Raw genomic sequence first — 24,587 nt, forward strand, 5'->3', positions numbered from 1 at the left:
TATTTTATATTAACCAATGACTTAAGATAGCTGTCAAAAAAACATATTTCTCATGATTTCTTTTTCTAGTTTACTGAGAAATTTCCATCCTCTCATATTGGACATTGAATAGTCAGAATTGAGAGCATTGAAAGACAATCTTTTATTAAATATTTTTACAAAAGATCTGGGCTTAGTCGGGCCCTGTTACATTATTGCCCTGTGTTAACATTCTTTCAAAGACTAGGACTTCCTTTTAATCAGTTCAAAGGATTAAAACCTGTTTATATTAGCATGTATTGACCTTCCACTTAATTTCTGTTGTCTTAAAGTAATCTGAGAGAATTAATTCCTAATCCTTTCTTTCCCACTTATTTGCCATTGGGATTTCTCTCAGATCTGTCAGTGTTCAGTGAGGGTGAGTTTAAAGGCTCTTGGCTGTTGGGCTGCCAGAACCTGCTCTGAGGCACAACTTTCAGCTCTGTGTGGGATGTTGATGGCCTGTTACGAGGTGGATGTGCTGGCCAGCTCTGCACAGTGTTCTCCTCACCTTGGCTCTGCCTTCCAACCTGAACCTGCCTCTTCTGGCAGGGAAATCAGTCCAGTTCCTCAGAGAGGGCTCTGGAAGGACATCAGCTGGAAGGGCAGGTGGATTTGGGGCTATGCTGGGCTGAGCCAGGCACTGCCCTCAGGTGGCTGAGCCCTTGGCACCTCTTCTGCACTGAACTTCTCAACGTCCTGTGTTTCTATTAAAAAGCTGCCTCTAGACGTGCAGAGGGAGGAGACCTGTCATCAACCCCAAATGTTTCAATTCCTCTCACTTCTTCAGAACTGTGCTTTGCAGGAGATACTTCACAGCTTTTGATTTCCCCCCTTTGCCTCTGTTTGGAGGAGGAGAAATTTCAAAATCTGAAGAGTCCACCTTCCAGCCTTGTCTATTCAGAACTTTTCATCTGCAAATTGATTTTGGTGTGGTTCTGTGATGTAATAGAAGCCACCAGAGATCAGTGAGGAGACTGAGTTGTATTTTCCCTGTAGCTGCTGAACCATTTTTGTCATAGCCAGGGTTAGATTTCAAGAATGTCTTACCAATAACTCCCTCTTCTCATCACTGGACTGTTTCCTCCAGTACAGATAGCAAAGGCAAAGTTTAAAATGCTCTTTATCTTTACAGAAAACTTGTACATTGAGCTGCAGGTGCCTCTGTGCTTTCATCCAGTATCCACATGTTCATGCTGGAGTTTGAAGACTTCTTAAAGACTGTTGCTGTGCATAAAAACACAGCTGGGAAAATTGAGCCCTGTATTTGTAGTTCCTCAGGCAAACTTCATTACATTTAGCACGGAATTTGTTTGGGTAACTAACATGTTGGGTGTTCAAATAGATCCAATGTACAGTAATAAATCATAATTTCAATATTCATGGCTGGGTGATTGCAGGAAGTCACCAGAATATAAATAACAGTTCAGGAAAAGCAAGCAAACAACTTCTACATTTTTTTGTCTTTTCACAAAGCTGCCATAAGGAAGCAAAGCATCATTATTGTTTCTTTCAGTTCTCAGCATAAAAGGAAGTAACATTTAATAAAAGCCATTGGCTGCAAGATTTCATAAGAGAGAGAAGCAGAGAGAACGAGCAGCGTGCTGGGGACAAGCAGGTGTGATTCATGAATAAACTGTACTTTGCAGCCCTGTAGGATACTGATGAAACAAATAGAATTTTCACAGACATGGATAATACAAGAACACAAGACACTTTTTCACAGGTAAAGGCAGAAACTGTTATGGCTTGTGAGAAAGTGCTATTTGTTGTGCGTAAGTGGGGGAGGCATTTCAGAGCCTGCAAATGACTTTGTACTTTATTGGCAAGGAATTTGCGGTACATTGTTTGATGTAATTGATTATTATGTGATGTGAGCTCAGAGTGGTCGAATGTATCGGAAATTGTTTGCAGAAGGTGTGTATGAGACAACATCTTTCTGGGCTTTATTCTTAAGAAAGTTGAAACGTGTGCTGTTTTCCTGATACAAAGAGGGACAAAGAGACAAAATCAGTCGTTCTGTTGCCAGGCTAGAGAGGATTTATTAATACTCTATATTATCTGTGCTAAAAATTTCCATAAGGTAATTGGAGGGGAGAAAAAGGTGGTTTATGTTATAGGCAAAAGCAGCCTTTTGGTAATCATAGTGGAATCTGAAGTGGTTGATATGCCAGAATTGAATATACATCAGCTTGCAGCACTCCTGGATTTGTTTCAGTGCCTGCCAGGTACAGAGTCTTGCAGCAATTCTCTTTGTTTCAATATTTGGGAGTTGGGAAGTCTGTTATCTGCAGAACTGAGTAGTGGAAAACTCCTCTCTAACTGGGACAGCTGATGGGATGTATTGGCAGAGGTCCCTGCTGTGGGATCTGGAGTACAGAGCAATTAGGAAAAGGGATGATTGTGTTGCAGTGTGACAGGTGATCCAGAGACTGAGTCCTTGAGCCTGACAGGTACTCAGTGCTGCACCTGGAGTAGCAGAACCTGAAGTGTTCTAAAATTGCAGGTCCCACCTGGCCCTGTTCAGTGTAAGGAGATACTGAGGTGCTGGGACCTGTTTGGAGAAGCTGTTGGTGACAGAGGTGTTGGGAAGGCACCAGCCCAGCCTGGGAATGTTTTCCCTCTCTCTGCAGCCTGTGTGTGTATTGCTTGGCATCAACACACAGGCACAAGTGGCAGCTGAGGAATCATCGCCCTCATTTCTTCCCTCAGGTACCTCTGGGGAGGTCGAGGGCAGCACAGATGTGGAAATAACCAAATGGTTGCTACCAGAAAGGGCTTACATGAATGAGAGGCTGAAAACAGGAAACCACAACCAGATGGTGCCACTTCTCACTCTCTTTCACTCCCTCAGGGCTGCAGTAAAGCACAGGCACAAAGCTCAGGTTGTAGGAGCACCAAAGTATTTGCAAAGCTAAACTGTGCCTGAGAAAAATATGTGGTTTAAACTTTTTGTGGGCTCCTTGTAAAACTTGACTGTATGTCTTCCTAAGGTTTTTCATGTGAGTCTTTGAGAGCTGGGAAGATCAAGGTGCAGGGTGGAATGGCTGTCAGACCTTTTGCTTTCCACCCTGCCTTACTTTAATGAACTACTTTAAAGTACTTTATCCCCATGGCTTTCCCCTACAATTTTCATTAGACTTTTTGTTAAAGGCCACCTCTCTCAGGTGATAGATTTTTTTTTCTCCCCCATTTTTTTTCTTTTTATTTCCCATATCTTTTCCAAGGTATCTTAAAGCAGATTTTCACTGTATACCTACCAAGGGATCAATTCCATTTTAAAAATGCCAAATGATCCCATATCTTTTGAGATGTATATTCATGAATGTGAGCCCAGCCTTGGGAGCAGCTCTTGTAGCCTCTGAGATGGGCTGCCCTTGGCAGACTACAAATCAGAAAGGATGCTCTGCTGATCTCCTGGGGCTTGTGATGTCTTGACTGTCCAGAACAATCTACTCCTTGCAGTTAACATCAGATATCAACCAGTGCAGAGGACTTGAGGCAGTTCAGCTCTCTTGGTCCTGCTGCTGTTGGAACCTGGTTGTCTGTGGGTTCTGCAGTGAGAAATGCTCTATCAGTGCATGTTACTTTTAGGCTGTACCTATACTTAAAGCCAGACTAAAGCACCAATGTGGAACCAGTTTGTGTGGGAAACAGAGCTCACCTTTCCATGATACAGCTGAAAACACCTCAAAGCTTGGGGGAGAGGTAAGACAAGATTGAAAGAGCTCTGAATTTTCATGTCTGCTGCTTAGCAGGAAACAGCCCATTAAGCAAAGAGGATGAGGGACAGGGATGAAACACATCCTGAGGTTTGTCTTCCTCATCACCCAGGCAAAGGTGAAGTCCCTCAGTTGTTTTTCCTGCTACTGAGCCTTTTGGAGCTTCATCTGTCTTGTTTCATCCTCAACATTGCCCTGGTTCCTGAAACTGGGAGCACAATGAATATTGCCAACCTTTTTCTGAACTGAAATTATTTACTGAGTTTAAGAAAAGAGTTTAAAATTCACCTTAAACGGATGTCCAGAGAACTGATCCTGAGGAATCTAACCCTGTTTGGAAAATGTAGTGTCCTTTTGGAGGCAAGGACTCAGAACACAACAAAAACATCTGTACTGACAAGGATCGTATTTGGTTAAATTGGCTGGAGTTTAGGAGGAGATTGATAAGGAGAAATAGCCCCTTTTTACCTAAATATTTAACTAGGATGATTTATTAACAAACCAGAATCCTGGGGAAAAGGAAAAGTTAGGTCAGAAATGACCCATGAACAGGGGGATGCTCATTGGGGATTTTCCATGAACTCTCAGTCGTGTTTTGATTAGAATATAATGAAAGGTTTGTTCATTAAATGTTCCATCAAATTAATGTAAAACTCATGAGGACCCTGGATCCTCATCTGCATGAAGTCAGTGGCACATTCTCTGTGCTGCACTTCTTGCTTCTGGCTGAGCAGGTGTTAACTAATGGATCTAATAAACCTGGGCTATAACGAAATGAGTCTGGTTAAGCATTTAATAATTTTAGCTGTCTGGCTCTTGCTTGATATGAATCTTTCTTTTACAAGGTACTAGGGCCCAAGATGAGATTGTAAACCTGTGAGCAGAAGGGTGCATGTTTTTCTCCAAAATGATTAGATGTTGCTGTTAAATAGTCCAAGATTAACCTGACTATCATGCTAATAAGCAAGTATGATAATCCTCAATAGTTCTTATCACTGTGGGTTATTTTAATTGCTGTAGTTAAAGGCCTAGAACATTATTATTTTAACAAACTGGAATATTTCTATGTGAGCCACCCTCTTTATTCTATTTCAGTCCATTTTGTAGTATAGCATTTAAATTGTACCTCGGTACACCAAGACATTGCTAAGTATTACTTAAGTATTGTTTTGAAATCAAGTATAATTTAAAATATTCAGGACACAAACTGTATGTTTCAGTGGGGGTAGGACACTGAAACCAATGGGAGTTTTACTCTTGCACTGAATGTTCTCAGAGTAAAACTGTCTCTGAAGGCTTTTGAAAACTTTTCTTTAAAATTGCACCTGCCTAACATGAGGTGAAGCAGCAAAGTCAATAGAACCCAGGAATTTCAGCAGCACATCAGGCTTTGGGAGGGCCAAACTCCTCATTTTCTGCAAAAGGTTTCTGTGTTGGTCTTGCTCTTTGGTGTTTCATCCCAGTGGTGATGCTGAGCTGTTGGTTCTGCTGAGGCAGCACATGGAAGGAGGGATTTCCAGGGGGCATTTCTGCCTTGGAAATAAACACTCATTAGCTGGTGAAGTTTTCTGAAATCTTTGAAATCTCTGACTGCCACTTTGAAGAGCAGTGAAACCACCTGTTCTTTGCACTGAATTAAAATGCAAAACAAGTGTGGAAAATGTGGCTCAAAGGAGAAGGAGGTTGGGTATGGCACAAAACTAGTAAGGCACCTGTCAAAGCACCACCCAAGGCTTTTGCACCCCACAGTGTCCATAAAGATTTTGTTTAATTCTTTTAAAAGTTGCTTTGCAGTGGGAGATTCCATAGTTTTCTCCAGAGAGCTCAGTGTTACCCTTACTGTTTTCCAAGGCTCTTTTGCTGTCATTTCAATTTTCTTCCCTCTCATCCCACCACACTGGGCTCTGCAACCCCAGTCCTTCCTCTCTTCCCTTGTAAATCACATTGTGCCAAAGCTCTGATTGTTTTCATTGTCCTGAGCTGGACTCCTCCAACTCTTTGTCAGGAGGAATGGAAAACTTCCCCCTATTCCAGCAGAATCCTTTAGCAGTGCTGAGTGCTGGAGGATGAGTCCTGTCTTGGCTGTGCTGCTGACTGGAACCTCCCTGAGGGATATTCCCTTTTACTGCAACAGCTTGATGTTGGTAACTGGCGTCACTTTGCAAGCTGCTCTAACTTCTGGGTCTTTTTCTGCAGAAAATTTGTGCTTCAGCCAGTGCTTGTGAAGCTGGTAATTCCTGCTGAAAATCAGGATTCTCCCCCCTGCCCCCCCCCCCCCCCCCCCCCCCCCGTTCCTTCTTACTGAATTATATATTATTGCTTCTCTCATTTGTCAGGGTTGTTTTGGATTTGAATCCCCCTTGCAACCCTCTTGTAATTCTTTCCACCTTCATGTCAAAGCCTGCAAATTTAATAACCAAAATCTCTAGTCCATCACTGGATCAAGAATAAAAAGCTGAGGAGTACAAAGTAGAGTCAGTCTCCCGTGCAACTCTCCTCAATTTATCCTCCGAGTTCCCCCCATGGAACTCTGGTAATTACTTTCTGAGTGTCATTTCCTGACAAGTTCTCAGCACTGCTGGAGCAGGAGGGGCCATGCTGGTCTGTTAAGTGGTGATTGAGGGAGAGTCTGAAGTGTTTGCTTCATGTGAGACCTATAAAATGTCAGTTTTTCAGAGGGAGCTTTGAGAAATGTTAAGGCTTTGAGATTCTTCAAGCTGGTGATATTTTCAGTGCTGGAAGGAGGTGAAGTAGCTGGTGTTGTGCACTGTGCTGTGTGCATGGCACTGGGCACCATTTGAAGTTCCTGGATATTTTTGAGAATAGCTCTTTCAGGTTTATTTATGTTGTTATAATCAATCACTCCAAACCTTTATACTGATAGGAAATAAATTATTACAAAATATCTTTAGGCTCCTCTGGCTCCTTCTGAAAGTGCCAGAATCTCCAGTATTTTCAAGGAAATCAAGGTACTGTTTGATGAATACCTTCATCTTTGGATAGATGCTGACATATGCTATTCAGCCAGATACAGAGCTGAACAAATAATGCAAACCATTATTACAGATGGATAATTTACTTGATGAATAGCAGCTCTGTTTGACAAATAATATTAGTCTGTCTCTAGGCCTGGCTGCAAAGGATGGCATTGCCACAGCAAAATACCACATCAGTCACCTGGATTGACATTCCATGGAAGTGACAAGTGAGGGCCTTTCAGAAATCCCAGTCACAGGGAACAGCCCCTCCCCTGTAAATCTATGGGAACATGTTGAGCCAAGTTTGGTGAAAGTGAAGATATTTGGAGATGAAAGTTGATAACACCAAACTGGAATGTTAAAACAACCCAGGTGGCATCCACTGTCTTTAAAATCACTTAAATTACACATTCAACATGTAGGCAGAGTGAGTTCAGCACAATATGGTGAGGAGCACAAATATCTATTGTAAACTAAGCCATGCCTTTGATTTTAAAAAAAGAAACAAAAGAGAAAGACATGGTTTTTTTAATTGCAGAGCTTAGAAGAGGAAGTTGCTACTCTAAATTTCATCACAGGTTGATCACTGCATTACATCCCAGCAATTTTTTAAGGTTATCTGCTCAACTTGCTTTGCACAAAGTGTTGTGCACTGGAGCTGGGAGGCACTGAGTCAACAGAAAATGCCCAGAAGGCTTTACCTCAAAGTCACTTTATCCTGCTGTTCTGGACAGAACCCAAAATCTTCTATTGTTCAAAGCTGTCTTAAAAACAGACTCCAAAATGAATGAAAAGATGACCCAGTGCTGGATAAAAGATGTCAGGTGTGAATGTTAATGCAGGATATTTTTATTTCTGGGGACAATATTGGCATTCAGAGTTCTGCTCAGGAGCTCATGAGATCTCTGTAATGCAACACGGAGCAACTGCTTGACCTTTTTTCCTTGGCTTGAGTCCCCTTGGAGCACTGACCCAAGAAGGGCCAAAAGAGAGATGCTGTGGAGCACAGAGGGTGAGGAACAGGCTCTGCCAGCCCAGCCTCCCCTTCTGGGCCCTGCACAGCCAGGAGCTGCTGTGTCCCTTGCTCCTTGCAGCGAGCAGATGAGGATGTTCTACACTGTTAATGTTTAATAAGGACAAGTGTAAGGAAATGCTTAACAGCAAAAAGCTTCACCAGCCCTGAATAGAAATCACTCCTCATTTGTACAGGGAGCAGCAGGATTTCTGCATGGCTTGGCTTTGTTGTCACAGGAAATGCTAGAGCTGGTGCAGATTAGCTGTGATCTCCTCCCAAGCAAAGCTGACAGTGTCTCACTGCCAGTGTTTGCAGTGACTGTGATCGTGTGCAGGGCTGACTGACGGCCACGGCTCCTGCTCCATCTCCAGGGGGTAGTGCTCACATTCCAGGAGCATCCTTGCATTAGGCTACTGTCATGTTGTGGTGATTCAGGCAGGAGGACCCATAGAATAAGAATAAGCAGAGTAAAAGCCACGCAGCTCAAAGTCCTCTCCAGGCAGTGAAGGGGAAGTGTTTTCACACAACAAGGCAGGTTGAATCGCCCCCTGGAGAAGCCCAGGTACCTCAGGTGGGTGCATAGGAGCACCAGCCCTCCTGGGGGATGTGAACCAGTGTGTATTAAATGCAGAGGAACACATGAGCTGTCTCATCCTTGAGCAGTTACCCATGTCCTGGGTGCCTTCCACTGCCTTGCTCAACCAGCTGTGAATGGCTCAGATGACGTGGCTTTAACCCCTTTTTCTTCATTTCGGCTCAGGAAGGTCAGGGGGCCCTTCTGGAGTCATTATAGTGATATTTTCACAGCCTGGAGACCACATGCAAACTCTTCCAGGGCATCCTCTGAGAGGCTCCTGTGAGGCTGTGCTGGGGGAATGGGGAGGGCAGGAAGCCCTGGAAGGGCTCCTGTGCAGTGCTGTGTTGGCAGCTGCCCCAGAATAAGCCAGAAATCTCTTGTCTCACCACTAAAAATATTTTCTCACATGCCTAGGCCAAAAATATAAAAACCTCACCTCTCATTCCAGAGAATGTTTGGAGCCCCACACTCTTCCTTCAATTGTGAGCGTTGGTTTTTCTGTGGAGTCACTTGCGTGGCTGGGCTGAATTTTGGGTGGGTGATGACAATTTAATCTGCATTAAACAAGCTGCTTTAACCTGGCAGGTGAATGGATGTATTATGAACACAATCTCATGTATTTCCTTAATGTGCCTGCTTTATAATGGAAACATTTAATTTTTTCCCCAGTTTTGGGATCCAGCCTTGTAGAACAGCATTCTGTTTGGGTGCCCCAGTCACATTCTATTAGGCAACACAGCATTGACTGACTTAGTGGCATTTCAGTGGATTATATGACGAATTTGTTTTCTTTCTAAGGAAAAATTTAACCAAAACAAATACAAGAGGGAACACTACAAAAATTGTCAAGAAGGAACACTACAAAAACTGTGTCATGCTGAGAGAAAAGCCCCACAGATACAAAATGATAAAGGTCAGGATCTGTTACTCAAGTCTTGTTTGCAAGTGAAAATACCACGTGTGGCTGTCACAAACCTAAGTGAGCCAGGCAGACTTCTGACAAATAATTTTGACAGTTCTCATAAGCTGAAAAGTGCCTTTTTTGCTTCTCTTGTCTTTTGAAGTGTTTTCCTTCTGGTTACAGATGTGCAGAGAGAAAGGGAGTTAACAGAGGTAGTAAAACAACTGGTGCTGTTAAAAATAAGCTGCCTTTTTGTGCTTTCTGGGGAATGGGCTCTGTCAGTGGTGTAAGTTCCTAACTAACCTTCCTGCATTTGAAATACACAGAATTATTTGTTTCTCTTTTGTAAACTTTGTCTTCTTACATTATTATTGAGCAAATTAGGAGATGCTCTCAGTTGCTTTCATGCCTTGGGTAGAGTTGTATTCTGGTCTAAAGGAGACTTTGGTGAAGGCAAGGAGGATGAAGAGTTGAGTACTTCACAGAGCCAAACATACCTGCCTTTCTGCAAATTTTTAAAAAGAAAAAATATATTAAAAAATAAATTTGGAAAAAATTGTCACCTTGCTGTAAAAAATCTTTGAACTTTTCTGCATTCCAAAGGCTGAACAGGGAAAAATACAACTTCCTCTCAAGAGCTGCTATGCTGAATAAATAGGATCTTGCTCTTTAAAGCTGGCAGAGCTCAGCCCTGAGGAAACTATATTTTTCAATTCAAATATACCCATATGCTTGTTTACTCACTCAGAGCCTGTTTGGTGGGGAATCATCTTGTTAAGATCTAATCCTACACAGTGCATGTGAGGTTGTAAATATACGGCCCTTTAATATTCAAATACTGAGTGTGGAGGTCATTGTAAGAACCTCCTGTGCCTCTGCAAGTGGGAATGAATTACCAGGCTGCTTTCATTCTTTCCTCTCTGTTCACATTACTGTTTGCAGCTGGGAGCTATGCCATAAGTTACCTTCATATTAGCATTGAAAATTCCAAGGCTTTAAAAACAAAATATTTCCTTTACTCCCAGGTTTATTTGTGAGCTGTAAAACCAGTGTGTCTGTTGATCAGAAACTGGCTGAGGTGTTACAAATTTGGATGGTGTGTTTGGTGGAGTGTGGTTTGGACAAAGGAAGAATCTGTGCACTTACTGGTCCCTGAGCTCTGTGGTGGGACTGGTTGTCATCATGTGGCCCAGCAGGCTTGTGGCAGGTGGCTGTGGTGCTTGGATGGGTGGAGGTGTCCAAGGAACACCTCCCTCGAGGTGTTCAATAAAAACCCATCCCTGGAGGTGACCAAGGAGTGACTGGACATTCCTTGCACAGAAACTCAGCGCTCTGGTCTGGTTGACAAGGTGGGGATGGCTCACATCTTGGAATTGCTTGTCTTGGAGGGCTTTTCCAACCTCACCAATTCTGTGTGATCCTGAGAGGATCTTGTGCTGCAGGGCTGCCTTGCTGGGCTCTTCAGAGAGGAGCTGCTCTGTCTGTGGAGAGTCGTAGGTGTAGGCAAAGCAGAGGCAGGTGCAGGTTCCTTGGCAGCTGCAGCTCCTTCCCAACCCTCCTGCCCCTGCCCCTGCCCCTTGCTCCTGCACAGCCTGGGGTGAGCTTTTTGCCTGGATGTTCACCTGGAAGTGTTTGAAAAGGATGATTTGGAAGAAAGACTTTACTGCAGTAATTCCTCTCCTGGTGATGAAGTCGCTCTCCAGGGGAAGGGAATGTCGGATGTTGTTGCTAATTGAGCAGTGGAGCTGCTGGATAAAATATCCCAAGCTCTGGTGGTAAAACCTACTCACTCCTTCCTAATTCTCAGTTGTGCTGCTGTTGAGGAATGGGTATCACACACGGGAGCCTTTTTTGGTCTGTCTCAAAGGGTGATTGTTTATTCCTGCTACAAAGCCTGTGAAAGAGCTTTACCAGTGGTGTAACAGCAGCTCCTCTGGCTCCCTGGTGACTCCACTGGCCTTTTTTCTTTGCTTGATTCCTGTTTGCCATTGCAATACCCACGTGGCTCACTCAGGAGTGACAGAAATTTGTGTGTGAGCTTACTGACAGCACATGCAGCTCTTTTGGTCCAAGAAAGGGGAAGTGCAACACCAGCTTTGTTAATGTGGGGCATTAAGTTCATGTCACAGCTGCACCTCCTGCCAACCACAGCAATTTGCCCCCTTTTCACTCTGAACATTTCAAAAGCTTCTGATTTTTCTTTCATGTTGGCTTGTGTACAGGGCTTCATACTCAGAGTAAGACACAGGCAAGTGTGTAAAATTGTTGTTTTTGCTTCTTGCCAGGTTTTCTAACTAAAAAAGATTTTCTTCTGGCAGTTTTACCTCTGGATGGTACCAGCCCATCCCCTGAAATTGTGAAACCCCCTTTATATTTGATATATCTTGTGGATTTCCACCAGGTTTCAAAGGGAGATTATATTTGCTGGGCAGGTTGTCGATAGAACATAAAATAGGAATGAAATTGTAATTTTATGGCAGACACTGGAGCTGGAACTGTCACGAGCCCTCTGTATCCTCCACAGCCACATGAAAAAAAAATCTGAAAACATTTAATTGACTTTTTTTTTTTCCAGTTAAGCCAGGAAAAGATCCTCAAAATTATGAACATGGTGAAAAATAAAGAAGTGAGCATCGAGGGGGCCTTGCATTTGGCACAGAAAGAGGTTTATGCTGACAAGGTAAGGTCATTCCTCTGATCCTTTGCAAGATACTCAAATGTATGAGAATTAGGAGCATGTCTACGTTGCCTTCAAAGGTACAATCCCAGCTTGTGCAAACACATGCACTCAAGTTTCTAACCCAATAGGACAGGTACTAATGGCTAATGCTGCCTGTGTCCTGTGTAATGGATATTCCATGGAGATGCTGTAACAGGGACAAGGACACCTTCCACTAGTTCAGGTTGCTCCAAGCACTGTCTAACTTGACCTTGGACACTCCCAGGGCTGGGACAGCCACAGCTTCTATTCCAGTGCCTCACCACCCTCACAGTGAAGATTTTCTTCCTGATTTCCAGTCTAACCTTACTCTCAGTGTGAAGCCACTCCCCTTGTCCTGGCACTCCATGCCCTTGGAAATATTCTGTCTCCATCTTGGCTAACATGGTTAACAAAGGCCAGGAGGATGTTTCCATGTATCTCCATGTGGAATTCTGCAAAGCCTCTGTTTGAACACTGCCATCGATGGAGATTTCACCTGAGAACATGTTTGGCTTTGGGTGGACAAACATTAGCCCAGTGCTGGATGTTATTGCTGATTTCAGTTCTGTTTTTCAGGATTCCCAGGATTTGTTAACTGGATCACAATTTAACTTCATCATCTACAAATACAAACACTATCGGTGGCAGAAACGAATTTTGCAGGTAACTAAAAACTCTCACATTTGGAGCAATAGATAAAAACATATTCTGCTTAGGTTGGTGGGTAGATGTTAGGAGACAGCTTAAAGAAATCTTACGTTCCAGCAGCCCATCAGGGAGGTGCAAGAGAATGAAAAACTTCACAGCCTTTTACACCAAAATATTCTGGGTGTAAGACCTGCATTGAGGCCCCTGTGAAGGCTGTGGAAGGGACCTGATGAGCAAAGGGGTTATTTCACCCTTGCAAAACATGATTTGTCCCCAGGATGATGGATGATAATGGGCTCTGCCTGGAAGTTGTTATTAAGTACCAACAGTAAATGCACAGAAGTGATGTAAACACACCTAAATATCTGTGCCTTTTGACAGGACAGCACCTCCACTGTGCTCTCTAAAACCTTGGGAGGAAATGTCCCCGGAATGCTCAGAAGGTGCATTTGGAAGACTGTGCAGTTTGTCTCTGGTTATTCTTTCCTTTTCTGCTGAGGTGCTCCTGCCATTAGTTTGGGCTCCCACAGCTGCTGAACGGGAAGTTTCTGCACTGGGTTGTATGAGATGAGGAGAGTTTAAAAAGAAGTATTATTTCAGAGTGATAAATTGATGCATATTCATCAAAAAAGACAGGGAAACACAGCTACAATGAATATCTGTTTGTTGTGTAACTAAAACAAATATTGTACAGTATCTGGATGATGGGACGTCATTTTTTATCCTATTTACTTCAAGCTGGTTCTTTATCTAAATGCCTGGGCATGGTGATACTGGGGTGTTGTCTTTGCCTTCCAAAGACAAGAAGTGATGGAGTCAAGTAATGAAGAATTCTCTATTCCAGATTGATTTCAACACAAGGACCATCTTTAACATAGAAAAAGGAATTATTAAGAAGCAGTTCCCTTTCTCTCAAGTCAAAGGCTGTGAAGACACTGAGAGGAGGCGCTTCAGCATTGTGTTCCACGGGAGGCAGGACTATGAGCTGGAAGCTGTGTCTCTGGATGACAAAAGGAAGGTAAGTTTTTACAGTGCCATGGGCAGATTGCCATAAATAGCAGCTGAAGTGCTGGGGGCACCCAGCAGGTCCCAGTCATTGTTATGCTGTGCATTGTGCCAGCAAAAAACGAGGAATCATAGAATCGATTGGGTTGGAAAATACCTCCGTGATCATTGAGTCCAACCCTTGGTCCAACTCCAGTCCCTTTACCAGACCATGGCACTCAGTGCCCTGGCCAATCTGCATTTAAAAATCTCTAGGGATGGTGAATTCACCACCTCTCTGGACAGCCCATTCCAGTGCCTGATTACTCTCTCTGTAAAAAATTTTTTTCTGATCTCCAACTTCAATTTCCCGTGGCAGAGCCTGAGCCCATCGTGCCCCCTTGTCCTATTGCTGAGTGCCTGGGAGAAGAGACCAGCCCCTACCTGGCTATAACTTCCCTTCAGGTAGTTCTAGACAGTGATGAGGTCACCTCTGAGCCTCCTCTTCTCCAGGCTAAACACCCCCAGCTCCCTCAGCCTCTCCCCACAGCACTTGTGCTCCAGTCCCTTCACCAGCCTTGTTGCTCTTCTCTGGACTCGCTCCAGCACCTCAATATCCTTTCACAGAATGCACAGAACAAAGGGAAGGGGAGTTCAGGATAAAGTTGGGCTTTAGGATTTTGGTGCAGTTCACAAACACTGGAGATGTAAAGTCAGCCCAAGACATGATAGGAAAGTGGATGCAGTTTTGCAACTACACCTTGAATGTAACCCTTCTGGGAGTGTCTGAAAACAAGCAAAACACTCCCATGGCGTGCACAGTTGAATCTTAATTGAAACTTTCTGAGCACTTTTATTCTCTGTGTAAGGCATTGCTTAAAAATGTCTGCTTTTCAGAATGAACAAGGTCATCCTGATGCTGTGAAGAGGACCTAGTAGTTCATCTTTTACCATCAAAATTAACACTAATTATACAATTAGCAGAGGAAGGCAGTCTTAGCCAAGCCTTCATTTTGCTGCTGGGTTTGTCTGAGATTTCCAGCTAAAACAAACAGGTGCTACTTGGGCTTGAACTGATCTGAACAGGAACTTTGTCCTAGATTGCTTTATATACAAATGAAAAAAGTTATGTTTTACAGTAATTCCTCTAAAATAAAATTATATTCTCCTTACATTGACAGGTTTAGACTTGTGGGCATAAAGCCAAATTGCAGTTAAGTAGTTTAGTCTCATAGAACAAGATTTTACTCATTTTCTGTTAATTTATCTTTCCTATTTGGCTGTGGCTCAGAGTGTTCTCTGTCCCCTTTGTACTTGAAAAATCCAACTATGGATGTCTTATTCAAGGGAACTAACATGGAAAATATTCTCTCTCTGCTGCCACTTTTGATCTAGATAATATACCTTCTGAGCAGAGTTTTACAGAGCAATTCATGCAAGAGACCAGTGGAATTCTGCTCTGGGAGACCTGCAGAATGTGATGTGATCCATGAAGGGCTGCTGGATTTGCAGCAGAACAGTTTTGCATCCACTGAATGGGTGAAGTATGAACTCTGGGCTGTGGCTTTTGTTAACACTTCTGATACATGCATTGAGATTTTAAGTGGCTGATAATAAGTCAATCATTTAATTGCTTTTGGAAGTGAAAAGGTAGATGGTAATTCTGCATGAGATGGAAATATTGACATTAACTTTCAGTGCAATAGTGGTACCCAATAACCCAAAGTTCTGGTGTGTGCCCCAGCCTGGTGATTGATTAGCAACACAAATATATAACAACGATGGTGCTCAGAGGGATTCTAGTGGTGGGATTTTTTTATCTTTATGTCTTTCCTTTTTCTTATTACTGAGAATGGAGAGAACAGGAGAGACTGGAAAAGTATAGAAGTCCTTCTCAAGAATATTGACTCACATTGGTCAAACAGCTGCCCCAAAATTCAGAATTCATTCTCACAGTGTCCTGAACTCCCCTCCTGGGAGGTGCCCATCTGTGGTGGCCTGATGGGTTGGTGGGTTTGGAGACAGGGACCATTATTCAGTAGGGAATGGAGTGTCCCCACCATTTCCACCCCCAAACTATCACAAATCAGCATAACTTTTACTTCTGCTTGTTCTGTTGCTGAAGTAGTGAACCAGCCCTGTTGCTTTTGCATAGTTTCCTCCCATCCCACAGACAAACACCCCCTTCCCTGAGCCAGCTCCTAAAATACCTGGGAATTGCTTATGCTGTTAAAGGAGAGAAAGGGGGGGGGGGGGGAAATCTGTCTAGCAAAAGCTAATGAAAAAGTTTAACATTGTAATTATCTGCAATGGGCAATTATCTCAACACACTTTACTGTTCACAAGAAATGATTTTAATTGTTTTTAAAAGGCTACCACTGTATGTCTTGTAAACACCATCCTCAAGTGTGTTCAGGATTTGTTACCTTGCAACCCTTAACAAGTTTGTTAACAAAAAAAAATTGATTCTTATTTATCTTGTGAAGCAAAGCCCTTGTTGTTTTCTTCTTGATATTAATTCTCTCTCTTTTTTCTTTTTTTTTTTGCAAAGTAAATAATAGTGGAAGCGTCTGGAGATCCGATTAAACTATAAGTCCCTGCCTTAAAGAAAGGAGAGATCAATATAACTGCCAGTTCCATTAAACAATTCTTATCACTTTGACTGTTTATGTGGGAATAGATGCAGTTTATAGTTTATGTTTAATTCTTCTGAAGCAGCTAAACTTATTTAAATTCCTCATAGAACACCTTAATCAAGTAGCCACACCTTGAAGAGAGAGTGCAGGAAAAGGAAGGTTTGATAGAAATACCAGAATAAACTCCACATACAGTAAGGCCCCACCTGCTGTTGAATGGGGGACCTTTGTTATGAGCAGCAGAACAGAATCCCAGAGGGGACACTGAAGCAGAAGATTCTGCTGTAATAGGAGCTGTGTATGTTCAGGAATTTTTTTTTCCAAGTTTAATTTCTCATTTAAATAGGTTTAATCTCAATTTTGGCACAGTCATTTCTGATGGAAGCCCTTGAGCCTTGACCCTTTCCTTCCAAGTGACTCATGGGACCAGCATGAGTTCCCATGGAGCAACAGGATTTCCAGGAGGGAGGGATATTGGACTGACTGGAAACCAAACTTGGTGGCAGTGAAATCTGGGAGACAAACTCTGCAGCCTTCTCATGTTATGCACTGCTCACTCACAGAGTGCATTCCTTTAAAAGCTCATAGTCACAAACATACAAGAGGAGTAAGTGGAGTGGCAGGGACACAGCATGGCTAAAAAATTAGCAGGACTCATGTGAATTTTAATTGATGGTCAGGTCTTAGTTTTAGCTCTCATTGGGCATGGCAGGCTGTTCAGATTTTATGTCACAATTTCCTTGTGTCAGATGAGAAGAAGCCACCCTCAAATAATAAGAATAGGTTTTATGCTTTAGTATTGATACTTGTTGTCTGTTCCATGGAAGTTGCTGTAAAAAAGTGGAGATTTATTGACCTTAGAAAGTGCTTTAATAAAGGCAAGGCTTGTGTAAATAAGTAATCAAAGAAAAATGAACTTTATCTGCACTTGTCATCCTTCAGGTACCTGGTGCAACTACGTGATGGAGAACTGACTTTGCACTGCATAGGTGTGGGAGGAAAGCACAGGGCTGCAGACCCTGCAACAAGCACAGTCGACTTGTCAGGGGGTGATGTGAGTGTCAGCAAGGAGAATGGATGCAGCTCCTTCTCAGTTCACACCAAAGATCACCATTATTTGTAAGTATATTTGGTAAATAATAATTTGTTAAAGCAGAAGTCCTGAAACAAGGGCAAGCAGCAGAGGAACTCGATGTTCCAGAATAAAATAACAACACTGGAGAAATGAGGCCACCAGAGTCACACAGATCTCACCTCCCATTGCTCTGCAGTGATTTGATGAGGATTTTCAGGCGGAATCAGAAGTACCACATTGTGGAAGTGAGAACATAAATTGAAACACTGCCCACAGCCACTTGTCTGGCTGTGTCAGGAGACAGTGAAGAGATGTATGTTCAGCTTGGTAGGACACAGGTGTGAGCAGGTTCTGCCTGTGCAACAAGCAGAGCAAGGTGTTCACCTTCCCCCAAGGTGGAGAAGAGGAATGATGAGGTAACTGCACCACAAAGTCAAGAGATGGCAAAATTTCAGCTCTCTAACCTTAGAGGTGTAAGCAGTTAACTGTCTGAAAGGGTCAGTCAGCAGTACTGGGCTCCTTTGACAGGTAAAGCTGCTGAGCATCATCCTGCTGAAATCAGAGATACCTGTGGCTCTGTTGGTCAGCATGTTATTGCCACTTCCTTGGGTTCATACAGGACATTCTTTAATTTCAGGTTTCGAATCCCCTTAACTGTCCAAAGCAACAGGCCAGAGGATGTTGGCAAGCTCCAGAATGAGTGGGTGTCTCTCCTGGAAAGATCCTGTCAGCTGTGCCAGGGGCCCTCCCAGCTTCAGGAGAGCTCTCAAGGATGCAGCTCCCCCGAAGCTGATTATGAGGAATTTTTTGTACCTGTGAGTGAAGAGAAAGAGAAGAATCTCCACTTTGGTGGGAGTTCTGCAAGGACCAGTCTGAACAAGTGTGCAGGTGCCCAGCCAAAGCCTGCAGAGGGGGAAGATGTCCCGGCATTGCCATCTGTTGCACTTCCCACAAGCAGGGCAGAGGCACCACCAGCCCCACCCGCCCTCCCACAGCCCTGCAGCCTCTCTCCATCTGCAAAGAGAACCAAAGCCTTTCACTGGGATGTTGTTCCTTGTGATAAGGTGAGGATGAAATGGATGGTAAAAAACTTAAAACTATATGCATTGTATTACATATATAGTTATAAAAGTACAGCAGTGCCACAAATGACCTGGATGCCCCTTCTCTGTGTTTGGATGGAACAAAGTGCCTCTGTTCTTCTGGCTTTTTGTTTACCCTCTGTCACTCCTATATTTTTAGATTCAAAAGTCTGTCTGGGGATCATGTGACCCATGCAAGAAAAAGATAGATGTTTCCAGACTCATTGAACAGTTCCAGATCCAGGACACAGCAATATTTTTGGGCAGTGAACCTTCAGGGAATCAGCACATCATGTTAGACCGGAAAGTTGCCCACAACTTCAGTAAGTGTGTTAATAAGAACTGTGTCCCCCTCTGTGTGTTTGCTGTTTGTATTTCCTGCCATTCAACAGGCAGTGAGACCAGCTTGTGTCTAGATCATATTTTAATTCAATGCCCTTTTGCTAATTTATAAAAACAGACCTCATGGCTCAGTTGCTCCACATGTGGTCCATCATGATGCAGAGGTGAAGCCCAAAGCTGCTTCTTTTCTAGTACAAACTGTGGGTGTGTCATTGAGCTGTGATGTTGTCTTAGGGGAGGTGTGAAACCATCTGTGACACCTGAGAAGTCAATGACAGACTGACTTCAAAGGCTTTCCAAATTCTGTGGTTGTTCAGGCAAAGTAAATCGACAGGAGCAGGCTGGGGGGCAGAACTCAGAGTGCTGTGCTCAGTCTCTGTCCTGAGGTCAAGAAATTCCTGTAGGTGTAGGTGGGTTGGTGAGGAAGCCTTTGAGGCAGCTCCATGCCAGGTCACAGGAATGTTTGGCCTTTCTCTGGCTGAGGCTTCAGGCTGTGAGTGACTGACTTGAATCATCATCAACAGCATCCTTTGCTCTAATCCCATGGGAGGATCCTGTCAAAGGCCTGACCAAGAACAGTCTTTCACAGCTAATGAAGGGGTTCAACACATAGTTCTGCTCTTCCTAATAAAGTGATGAAAAGGTCTTTCAGTCCCTTTGATGAGAAGTGGCAGATATTAAAGGAGCAAAAGTAATTGTTCTTCCAAGACTGCTCTGATTTCTCTTGCCAAAATTCTCTTTCCAAAAGTTTCTGTAACCAAGTGATGTCTTAAGAACTGTTACATGTGTAAAGAATTTGGGGCAGTTAATTTTGAAGTTTTAATGATTTCTTCTGTGTGAATGTTAATAAGAAAGGATGTATTTTGGAGAGTGTGTGGAGTTTTAATTGGGAACTGTAAATGGGGATAACTTGGAATTATTGCATCCCTTGACTAACAATCTGAAGGGTTAAAAGGAAGAGAGTGATACCAAAGTGCTGTTGCAGATAAAAGGATCTTGTAATAGGACTTTTATCTACATTATTGCAGTTTCTTTGAGGAAATTTCTTTCTTTTGGTTTGCAAATAGCACCATTCCTCCTTTTGATCCTGTTCCTCTTGCACTGGGACTTTCTACATCCCTTTCTTAATCTTATCCTTAAAGTTCCATCAGGGAGATTTTTGGCACACATTTATTATAATGGACATTACTTAGATCAAAAGTTAATTTGAGCCTGAGAATTCTCATTACTCTTCCTGCAAGTGCTGCAAACTGCAGTTCTTAAATTAATGAATAAAAAGATGAAGCTCCAAAGAGCCAGTAGGTTAAAATTTCTTGAGAATTTGAGTGGATTTCTGAATACAAGAGAGTTCTGAGAGTAGATTTACACACTAAATTCAAGAGCAATGTATGAGAAAATACAAATAAAAGACAAGTTTTCTAGTTCTGGTAGACAAAATTCTGCCATACAGACACAGGTATCAGTAAGAGACATGCATTTAAACATTTTCTCTTTTTTCAGTTCCTTGGAATTCCTTTTTTACCTTCAACCTTCAGTATCAATGATGGAGACAAACAGTAATTAAAGAATAACTGACAAGAAAAAGTGATTTTTTTGGAGGGGCAACATCCTTACAAATGGCATTTTATTTCCATTTTCCTGTCATAATGCATCTTATGAGCCAGCCCTGTGTCAGCACAGAAGTCTTAAACATTATAAAAACTCTTTATCAGATTTTAGGGTTTTAAGAAGAAGAACTTTTGTTTCCTAGTTTGTCTTCATTTTCAGAGTAAGTTTTCTTGCTGGAAATGAAACAAAGCAAGTAAACAAAAGCAAAACAAATGGAAAATGTAATTCCTGTGACATTCAAGATATAATGTGCCAATATATTGTGTTGCTATTTGGGAAAATTTATTTTAACTGTTGAGCTGAGTACAAGAAAAATATATATGGCCAAGAATTGAGTACCTTCCCTTAATAGTATCTTGATAGTTCTGTTTTAAGCACTGACTGTCTTATGACAGAAATTTGTTTTTCCTTGGCTACAGTTATGAAAATATAAAGGAACTACAAAGACTGAGTTCTTGCTTTAATGACAGCAGCTGCTAAATATATTGAGTTTCTTTTCTGTTTGCTAGTTATGTTTTTTTCTTAATTTTTAAAAAAATCTGTTAAGTATAGATGAGATATTTTGGTGATTTTCCTTCCAAGTAATATAAGAATCCTTTTCTCCAGACATTTTTCTGAAAAGTTTCCGTATCAAACCAAGTGAGCTGAAAGAAAAACTCTACATCATCCACGAGGAGAGTGGTGGCCTTACAGATGAGCAGATCACAGCACTGAGGAGGTAATTTGGGGGGGTCCAGTGGTTTGTTTGGGATTTTATGGTACCTTTTGGAGAAGGCAGAACCTTCTGCCAATAGTGTGAAGATACACATGAAAACTTGATGTGAAAATTTCTTGCTTCGAAATGAGAGAAGGTTTGAGTGTTTTGCTAAAGGGAGCTGGGGAAAGATGGCACTGACAAAGAAAGTGAGGAAATAAGTGATTGCTGTTTCTGCTTCTCTTGGAATCAGATAATTTTGGTTGATGTCCTGATTCAGATCAGGATTTTAGGAGCAATTGTCAAGTCTGCAGAGTCATGTGTGCACGTAGGAAGGTTTGTGAGCAGGAAGAAGAGACAGGTGAGAGGAAGTTCATGTTATCCTGTGAGTGGCTTGTGCAGATCATGCCCGATGTGGGAAGGGCCATGGGCAGGGCACTGAATATTCACATGTTTTTGTGTCCCAGCACTCTGGGAGAGGTTTCCTTGCTGCCCCAGGGGCTTTAGCCCTTCCACCCCACACCAGTGCACAATTCTGAGCTGGGGAAAGGTGCAGGACCCTCCTGCTGCCATTCAAAAACTGACCTGAAAGGCTCATTCAAACCAGAAACATCTTTCTGCAGCACTGCAGATTCAGTGCAGGAAGAAACATCTTCCTGACACCACTGAGACCCCTGATTTATGGCTTCTGGGCTCCTTGCCATCAGACAATAATAATAATGATATTAATGAAGCTTGAAAGATCATATTTTTTCCTTGAAGTCTTTCTTTGAGAGCATTAATGCAGAGGAAATTTTTCCTAGCAATGGAATGTGTAAGAGAGATTGGATGCTGCAGTGCTGTGTATTATATGGTTTAAAGAATTCCAGCTATGGGTTCAAGGATTCTGTCCCTGGGGTTCTTATTTACTGCCAAAATCCAGGAATTCATGTACAAATCCTGCAGTGGAAGGGAAAGAATTTTTTCCCACCTCAACAGTTTGAAGTGTGAGTAAAATAGATGAGCTGTATCTTGGAATTAAAGCTTGGATTTCCAGTTGGAAAACCAAAGGAGCAGACAGGCATTCTCATGGAGAATCAGCACTCCCTGGTACAAAGGACTTGGCAGGACACCTAAAACTTCTGAAGAACTTTCCACTTGATTTAGGTGTCACAGTGGAAAGTTTTACCTCTGCAAACTGGCCTCGAGTCAATTGAGAAGCTGTGGTTGGGACAGGAGTTCAGGCAGGACAGTCCCAGGCTGGAAAGTTCCTCTCTGTGCAAATTGTTCCTGTCAGACTGTCTGAGCCTGAGCACGAACTCGAAATTCTGCTGTTGTAGAATGAAAAATACTTAAAATCCAACCCAAGATTACATTTTCAAGACTGTGACCAGTGAGCAGAACATTCTGCTCATGTATCCAGTGGATGTGGTGGGATGTTATTAGGAACTTCAAGACTAATTTGATGCAGAAACCTTTCCATAATTCTCTGAATGATTCTTTCTCCTCATGTCTTAAAATCAATAGCAAAGCACTCCTTGTCTCTCTAAACTTAATTTTTTCAGAGCAGTGGGATTTTTTTAAATTGTGCACATTCCATTAGAGTTGCATTCATGTAAAAAGGTATTTATGGAAGGCCTTCAACGTGTCCTTGTGCTTCCTTTTTCATGACTTCCATTGTTTAATGCTTTGAGCTTTAAACATTCTTGATAATCTGCTGGTTTCATTTTATGCACATAATACATCTGAACAACTTTATGGGATATCAGACTTCTGATTAAGTGAAGCTTTAAAAAATATGTTCTTGGAATTTGCTTTAAAAGTCAGACTATTTTCAACGGTAAATAAACACCGTTTCATTTGCCAGCTTTTTAAATGGGAATTCATTTACTTCTTGATGATAAAGAGTGACAAAAGGACTATTTTCTAGTCTGCTTTAATATAGATTTAATAATTGAAAACTCAGCAATTATTCAATTGAAATGTCATATTAAAGTATTGACAACAGTAAAAAAAAATCTTACTGTTTGTCCTGTATTTAACATGCTAAAATATTTGCTTTATTTTTTCCATCTCTGAATAAATTTCCTTATATTGAAAATATGTAGCTGTCCCCATGAATGTTTAATCACACTTGCTACAAATTTAGTAAGTTTTTTTGAAGAGAGAATGGAGGAGATAGACCTGAATACTTATTTAAGATTCCATACACTCCTTCTTATATGTTTGCTACAACATTGATCTCATTTTTCTTAAGATATGCTGTGAATTCCCACAGTGAGCAGTGAGACAGGCAGGAAGATCTCCAAAGGAGAACTGTGGGGGTGTGTTTGTTTTTCCAAGTGGAGCCAATATTTGAAGACATCAATTTTCTAAAAATCTGTGGCCCTGGAGGATGTTCTGTGACCTTGTGCAGAAGGAAGGAAGTTGTGGGTCTGTGTTATGTGCTGTCAGTTAAGCAAGTGAAAAAACCTGTAAAAATAATGGTAAAGAAGATGAATGTTCCCAGGCACAGGGTGGGATTGTTGGGGTGTGTGGGCAGGGCCAGGAGTTGGGCTGGATGATCCTTGGGGGTCCCTTGAGCTCAGGGGATAACAAGAATGAAAAATGCCCCTTGGGTGTGATGCAGCATTTAGAGAGACAGAAGTGCCAGGGGCCACTCCTGTTCCATGGGTAATTAAGAGAGTTTTAGAGGTAAGAGGCAGTCAGGGCATGGGGGGCACTGGTTAATCACACCAGAGCACGAGACTGCTCTGCTTCTGTGCTCCTTTTTCAAAGCAGTTATTGCCAGAGAGAAGCTGAACTCCTCAAACATGGTGTGTTGTTCTCTGTGCTTTGCAAAGGTTGTTCATCCAACCTCTGAAAGCAAGGGCTGTGTGTATCAAGCACAGAATTAAAGAGCCTCTATATAAATAAAGGTTTTACCTTTTCAAAAGTGTCCTGTTGCTCTAAATCACCTGTAGGTCTACAGGAACCACCCTGAGTGTTATTTTCAAGCCTTGTGCACATACAGACATTTCCAGGCATGCAGATGTATCTGCAGATCAGTTCTGCTTTCCATCACATGGTTGCTTTGAATGTCAATAAAATCCCACTGGTTAAAGAATAAACATGCACTACACAAACCACACTAAGTGTAAGAAATTCCAGTGCATGCAATGGTTGTTTTGTGTTCCAACAATGCAGAATGAAGAGGACACTCAACCTCAATGTTCTGTTTTACAGGTACATGCCAACACCAAAGGATGTAGAAAGGTACCTGTCGTTCAAGGGGTTGTGTTCAGAGCTGCATGTGGTGGACCAGTTTATGTTGGAGGTGAGAGGCATTAAAAGGCACCACATGCCATTTCTGGGACATTTTCTGAGGTAAAAATCACTGCAAGAAGCTGTTTGGAAATTTAATTGCAATCTCACCCAGAATCAGCATAGGAGAGGATTATTCTGATGCATAATCAAAAGAGAACTCCATGGATTCCTTTTTGCTTCTCCAAGTCACAGACCCTCCCCTTCCTCCAAAGTAGGAGCTGATTTATTCTGAGCTGGGTTTCCAAAATATACAAGCATAAAATGGTGTGTAATTAACCATTTTTGTTCACCAGAAAGGAGTGTCATTAATTTGAACAATGT

The 24,587-nt window shown here is 42.3% G+C and overlaps 1 protein-coding gene across 2 annotated transcripts in view; it reads left to right on the forward strand.

Annotated features, from left to right (window-relative positions):
* The first annotated feature begins 1,536 nt into the window (after positions 1–1,536).
* The window catches only part of LOC139680507 (uncharacterized), a 31,742-nt gene continuing 8,691 nt past the window's right edge, over positions 1,537–24,587 (forward strand). The window contains exons 1-10 of one of the 2 annotated variants that reach the window (XM_071573153.1): positions 1,537–1,636; positions 11,787–11,891; positions 12,489–12,575; positions 13,405–13,578; positions 14,940–15,088; positions 17,123–17,299; positions 17,893–18,319; positions 18,498–18,660; positions 20,894–21,005; positions 24,186–24,276. In XM_071573153.1, coding sequence (XP_071429254.1) covers positions 11,814–11,891; positions 12,489–12,575; positions 13,405–13,578; positions 14,940–15,088; positions 17,123–17,299; positions 17,893–18,319; positions 18,498–18,660; positions 20,894–21,005; positions 24,186–24,276 — 1,458 coding nt within the window. In that variant the 5' untranslated portion in view covers positions 1,537–1,636; positions 11,787–11,813. Of the gene's footprint in view, positions 1,745–11,786; positions 11,892–12,488; positions 12,576–13,404; positions 13,579–14,939; positions 15,089–17,122; positions 17,300–17,892; positions 18,320–18,497; positions 18,661–20,893; positions 21,006–24,185; positions 24,277–24,587 lie in introns of both variants that reach the window. The other variant, XM_071573152.1, reaches the window with a different exon arrangement.

The sequence above is a fragment of the Pithys albifrons genome, chromosome 18 (genome assembly GCF_047495875.1).
Source record: "Pithys albifrons albifrons isolate INPA30051 chromosome 18, PitAlb_v1, whole genome shotgun sequence".
Taxonomy (NCBI): domain Eukaryota; kingdom Metazoa; phylum Chordata; class Aves; order Passeriformes; family Thamnophilidae; genus Pithys; species Pithys albifrons.